General features: G+C 46.2%; 2 protein-coding genes across 3 annotated transcripts; one reads left to right on the forward strand and one right to left on the reverse strand.

The window, feature by feature from the left end:
• Positions 1 to 130: 130 nt before the first annotated feature.
• cdca9 (cell division cycle associated 9) lies at positions 131 to 2,808 on the forward strand. 2 transcript variants are annotated; one of them, XM_068308431.1, is made up of 10 exons: positions 131 to 871; positions 963 to 1,094; positions 1,202 to 1,242; positions 1,334 to 1,385; positions 1,476 to 1,531; positions 1,666 to 1,727; positions 1,793 to 1,876; positions 1,956 to 2,037; positions 2,117 to 2,203; positions 2,685 to 2,808. In XM_068308431.1, exons 1-10 carry the CDS (start codon positions 760 to 762, stop codon positions 2,727 to 2,729), a joined length of 753 nt encoding a protein of 250 aa, XP_068164532.1. In that variant the 5' UTR covers positions 131 to 759; the 3' UTR covers positions 2,730 to 2,808. The 2 variants fall into 2 exon arrangements, with proteins under 2 accessions (XP_068164532.1, XP_068164531.1); XM_068308430.1 differs by having other exon boundaries at positions 1,334 to 1,531.
• Positions 2,809 to 2,843: 35 nt separating this feature from the next.
• Positions 2,844 to 5,924, reverse strand: plin2 (perilipin 2). Its single transcript, XM_068308429.1, has 8 exons — positions 5,827 to 5,924; positions 5,618 to 5,661; positions 4,854 to 5,049; positions 4,572 to 4,654; positions 4,230 to 4,494; positions 3,745 to 3,923; positions 3,550 to 3,666; positions 2,844 to 3,472 (listed from the first exon to the last, which is right to left on the reverse strand). The coding sequence occupies exons 2-8, from the start codon at positions 5,645 to 5,647 to the stop codon at positions 3,023 to 3,025; spliced, it is 1,320 nt and encodes a 439-aa protein (XP_068164530.1). The 5' UTR covers positions 5,648 to 5,661; positions 5,827 to 5,924; the 3' UTR covers positions 2,844 to 3,022.

Consider the following 5,924-nt stretch of genomic DNA (forward strand, 5'->3'; position numbering starts at 1 on the left):
TGTTGCAGCGTGTTTGTGGCGTTGGTTTGCATCCCTTCAGATTCCTCAGAGAAGAATCTCATACCCTCCCTCTGTCCATCTCTTGCTGCAGATGGGGGAAACTCGTGAGGGCATATTTTCTAGATAGTTCTGGAATCCTTATAATTAAATGGAAATTATCAATTTAAATATATACATTCTCCAACCCTTTTTAGCACTCAGATTTGAAGACCCTTTATTGGTCCCCCATTGGGGAAATTATTTCAGGGAAGATTTCAGATTAAAGGCAAGATTAGATTTATGCTAAACTTTATAAACATGACAAAATACAATCAAATAATTTTTGGAGAAATTGACAACTTATACTTAAAAAATTGTGTGATAATTTAATGAGTTCTAAACAATGACAGCAGGAATGAGTGTTTTTTTTAAAAAATCTCTATATTTAAAGATGTATTCATGCTTTTTGTGTTATAAATGTAAGAAAGAAAAAAAATTAACCATTTTTAAATTTAATTATGACGTACTTCCTGGTTAGCAGAGGTGGAATCGTTAGGCCACGCCCATCACACGTGTGGGTTAACCCCAGCAACAAAAACTGCAAAGTCAGCGATAACGTGAGTTTAGAACTTACACATTAAACTATAATTAACAATACCTGACGCCAGCTGCGTCCTTCCGCCCGGACCTATAAGAACTTCCGGTGTGCGCGCGTGACTCACTTCATTGGTCGCTTCGGTGCCAGGTGTGTGCGGACAGACACCCAGCGCGGGAGACGCGATGCCGGTGAGGCGGGTGAGGAACGCCGGGACGGCGGCCAGCAAGGAGCAGCTGAGCCGAGAGATGCGCCGCAGCCGCCTGTCGCTCTTCATCCAGCAGTTCGAGAAAGAAGGTTGGCACGCGAAGATGACGTCACGCGTCCGCTTTCACGTCCCTAGAGTAACACAACACGCCCCCCCCCCCACACACACACACACACACAGCGCAGGAGCGGATGAACGATCTGGAGGCCAAGATGGAGAACATGCTGGCGACCATCGACAAGGTGTTCAAGGTGGAGCTGATGAAGATGCCCCAGTCGCTCCAGAAGACGCTCATCGGGGATTTGATCGCAGGTGAGTTTCACGAATTTGATGTTTACGTGTCTTTTTTTTTTTGAAAAAAAAGTTCAACAATGTGTTTTTATTGGACACGTTCACCTGTGCTTCATTTCTGTGTTCAGAGGACGAGCTGGCGATCAGTGAGGTGTCCATTGCCATGAAGGTGAGTCGCGTATTTAAGGTGCGCTAGTGTTTTATTTTTGTGTGTGTTCATTCGTTGATTTTTAAATGATGCGCTTGTTGCCCTGTTGCAGAACGAGTCCCTCGAGGTGCACCAGTCCCTCCGGAGGCTCCCCAATAAACAAAGTGAGGCGGTCCAAGTTGCTTGTCCGCAGTTGTGCGAGAGTTGCACGACCTCGTGGTCATTTTTTTGTGTGTGTGTGCTTAATTTGACAGTGAGGTCACATGGTCAGTCCACCCCGACTCAGAGGACCGCATCCAAAACCTCCAAGGTATAGCAGCACCTCTAAATGGCGTCCCGTGATGTGGGGTTAAGTCTAAAACCTTTATCGAGGCTTTGATGTCTATCTAATCTCAGATTGGCAAATCAATTTTGGATGAAGTCACTTTTTTTTTTACTTACCAGGGACTAGAGGGAACCAAACGGACCAGAACTTTAGTCGGCAGCAGCAGCACTGGAAATCTGGGGTAAGAGTTTTCAAAGCGTTTAAAGTTGACACCTGGCAACTGACTAGAAACTTTGCTTCTTCCAGAGGTCCTTCCCTCCCGGCTAGAAGGGCGCAAAGTCGGCTCACAAAGACTGTCGAGCAGACGGTACCGGCGAAGCCTAAACTGAGGTGTGTGTGGACCCGGATCGGTTTGCTTCACTGAACCTTATTTTAAAAGTATTTTCTGACTGAGTCTCTTCTGGTACAGGTCCGTTGTCTCCGCCGGCGACCTGCACTGCTCGATGGCGGCGTCCGCTGCTCACATCACCGTCACCACGGCTCGGGGGCAGGTACACCGGTTCAGTCGGTTCACCGCTCAGGTTTCCTTCGCACCTGGATATAACTTCTTTTTTTTTTTTTGCTTCCCAGGCTGTCAGCTTTTCAGAGGAGACCAAACACGAGATCAACCTGGATGTCCTGGACGACGTGGCCTGGTGCCAGATCCAGAAGCTAACGGTAACTCCATCCAATGCTATGCTATAGAAGCTAAGTTTTGTTATTGTGTAGGCTCCAGAAACTGATTTTTTAACCTACTAGTTTTTGAACTAACCCATTAGATTTTAAACAAACTAGGCTCTAAACTATTTTTGGAACTAACTAGGTTTTGAATTAACTCGCTAGGTTTTTAAACTAACTAGGTTTTGAAATAACTAGGTTTTAAACTAGTTTCTGAACTAACCCATTAAGTTTAGAACAAATTAGGTTCTAAACTAAGCAGGTTTTTTACTAACTAGGTTTTGAAATACTTGAGTCAACATTGTTTTTATATTTATTTTTTAATGTTGTTTATGTTTACAATTATTTATGTTTACACTGTATGTTTTACAACTGCCCTGCTTTACAACTATCCTGCTTTACCTGTTTTCAATTTTCCCTTAGGGACTAATCAAGATTTTGAATTTCAGTTAATGAAAAGCATGCTCCGTTTGATTTCCAGAGTCTGATGGACTACTTGTCGAGGCACGGGCGCTGCCCTCGGTGAAGGGAGATGATTGGGCGTCGTTGTTTCTTAAATAACGTGTACGTTTTATTGTAATAAAGCTTTTTATATGTTGTTTACACGATTGTTTCCATGTGTCCACTTTACAATCAAACACAACATTGATGGTCAAGTACATTTTATTGCTGTTTAAATCCGGATCGCGCCACATTTAGTCAAAACAGTCGGAATCTCTGTAAAGTTGAAGAATTAAGATGTGAATATAAATCGATTTTTAAAAAAAGTCACATTTCATCTGATTGCCATCGTTTCAAACGCTGCATTTTAATTGTAATCTATTGGTGCTGATGGAGCGACTCCATCTCCACCTCCATTGGCTCCTCTTGGTGCCGCTGGGGAGTCAGCGAACCAGAGGGCGTCCCCTGTTCGCTGCCGGAAGTGGACCCCGCCTGGTGGCTGTTCTCCCGGGGCATCTGGGGGTAGAAGGGCCCCACCAGCCAGTTGAGCGGCGTGTTGTTGACCAGGTAGTCCATGACGTGATCCAGGGAGTCCTTCATCCGGCCCAGCTGCACCCTGCTGCCGCTGAGGACGCTGTCCGGCAGCTCCCCCTGCCGGCTGGCCTTGCTGAAGCTGGAGTACAAATGCGAGGCAGAGCGGGTGAGTGACAGCGCCTCCTGCTGGATGTGGTTGGGGAGGCCCTGGAGGCCGGAGACGAGGACCAAGCAGGTGGTCTGGAGCTGCTTGGTGAGGGAATGTGCAATAGCAAGGGTCCGAGACTCGATCTCCTGAAAAGGAGGGACAGATTTAAAGACTTTCTAGACTGTTGTGTTATCCTTCGTTACCACCCCCCCTTCTTACTTACCTCTGCCCCTTGACCTTGGTTCTCCTTGGGACCATTGGACCTCCATGCCACCAGAGAGCTCAGCTTGTCCGTTACTATCTGGTTGGCGCCGTTAATATTCTTCCTGCCATACTCGATCTAGAGACAGTTTAGTCAGTTAGCTTGTTGCTAATGTTTGACTCCATTTCAATCTCAACCCGAGAACGACAGACTGACCAGGTCAACAGTGGAGTTCAGCTCAGAGATGAATTCCCGGCTTCGCTGCTTGGCGTCCTGGATCCTTGCCATCGCCCTGGTGTAGGCGCGTAACCGCAGCTTGGTGGAGAGGGAACCGAGGCGGACGTAGTAGCTGGGCTCGTTCTCCTCAAAGCCTCGCACCGTTTTGGCCTCGAGCTCTGTCACGAGGAAGGGAGACATGGATAAACTGCATAAACCTTCTGGTTGTTTTTGCACGTTAAAGAGGCTTGAGAGCCACGAGGAATGGCACTAGTCAATCTTTAACTAATCCGTAACGAACGAGAAACGGCCTTGGACAACAATCCCTTTCACGATCAAGGAGCTGAAAACAAGTTCTAATTCTCGGAAAGAAAAGTTCACCTCAGGAAAACAAAACAACTTTTTAAAATCAAACTGTTCAAACTTGGAATCCGGTTTTCGAGTTCAAAGGGTCAGAGAGTACTCAAGTCCCAACAGTTTCTCACCCAGCTCGTCCTCCGTCAGGGGCAGGTACTGCTCCACCAAGCTCTCGGAGGTGCTCAAGGCCTGGTCCAACCCGCTGCTCACCAGCTGGGCCACCCGGCTCTCCATCACCGTGGCAACACCCCCGTTGACGACGGCCTTGGTCTTCTCCACCCCGTCCTGCACCGCGCCACGAGTCCTCTCCACGGCACTGGTCAGAGTGTCCGAGACGGTATCTTTGGCCCCAGATACCGTTCCTGTCACCGCATCCTTGGCGCTGGAGACAATCTGATTGGGGAGGAAACAGCCGGTTGACTCATGAACTCTCACCTTTGACCTTTGGCACTGCGCCAGGTGTGACTTACCTGCTCGGAAGGCTGCTGGAGGATTGGCAAAGTTTTCTCGATCTTGTCCAAACCTTTGCATGCCATGATGTTGGCGATGGCGACTGAGGGCAAAGAAGAAAACAAAAATAAAGAGAAGGATCTAAAATAAGATACGAAAGTGGCTCAAATCAGGGTGGATAATGAGTCAGCAGGAAAAAGTGGGTCAAAGATGAGGATGAGTAAACATCCTGCATGACTTCCTGTTGGTGACTCATCCAGAACCTGACAGTTAACATTCAGGGCAGATCTCAGGGTTCTTACTCTGAGGCTCCAGCCTGATGATGATGGGCGACGCCGTGAGGAAGACCACAGAGGTGATGTTGCGGACTCCTTGCTCGGCGACCTCACACACGGTCTTGATGTAGGGGTGGTTGTCCTTGGTGGTGGAGTAGACGCTGGACACCAGACCGTAGGTGGAGCTCACCAGGGGGAGGCTGGTCACTCTCTCCACCACGTTCTAGAAGGGAACACAAACGGAGAACTGACCAAACATCCAGGAACAGGAAACACCTGCGGATCGAGCCTGATCGATCAGCTGCTCGCTATAGATAAACCACACGAGAATGGGGAAAGATTCCAGCAGCTCAGAGCCATCTAGAATCATCTCCATTGAACATCGTAAGCAGAACTCAGAGTCCACCAAGACCCGGTTCCAGAAGAAGTCCTGGATCAAAAAAACTGCTGGTGGATTTGAAGAAGGCAGCCGTAGCAGGATTATTCCACAACTAGAGGAACAGGATAAGACTCCTCAAGACCCAAGGTTTGGATCTGGATCTGGTCAACAACGTCATAACGATGGTGTTGAATAAAAATACCTGTAATAACTGCTGCATTGAATGTTTACTCTTTTATTATTGTGAACAGCTGATAAATATTTTATCAACCAACTTTTATTTAATTTTGAATACTATTTTAAATACTTAAAGGTTTAAAATGGTTGAACTTTCAATCTGTATGTATATATATATATATTTTTTAAATTTATTTATTTTTTAAATAAAAAATGTTAATTCACTTGTTCTCACCTGGTGTGGAACAACTGCAGCTGCTGCCATGTCTTAAATGAAACCTACAGGAGAGAGAAAATAAAAAATATCTTTATACAAGAGAACAAAAACACGGAAGTCTATTACTTCCGTGTTACACATGATATATTAATAAAGATTAAACTCAATTAAATCAAGCTCCGGAGGTTAATTTAAAAATAAATGTCGCGTCTTTTTATTAAACTTACCTTTGAAGTGAGACAGAAAGGGCTCTGACTTTCAGCACAAACTAAAGTCAAGTCCGGTCCTGGACGACGTGACTGTATTTATAAGCCAGCAGGTCTCG

This window comes from Antennarius striatus, chromosome 23, assembly GCF_040054535.1.
Source record: "Antennarius striatus isolate MH-2024 chromosome 23, ASM4005453v1, whole genome shotgun sequence".
Classification (NCBI taxonomy): domain Eukaryota; kingdom Metazoa; phylum Chordata; class Actinopteri; order Lophiiformes; family Antennariidae; genus Antennarius; species Antennarius striatus.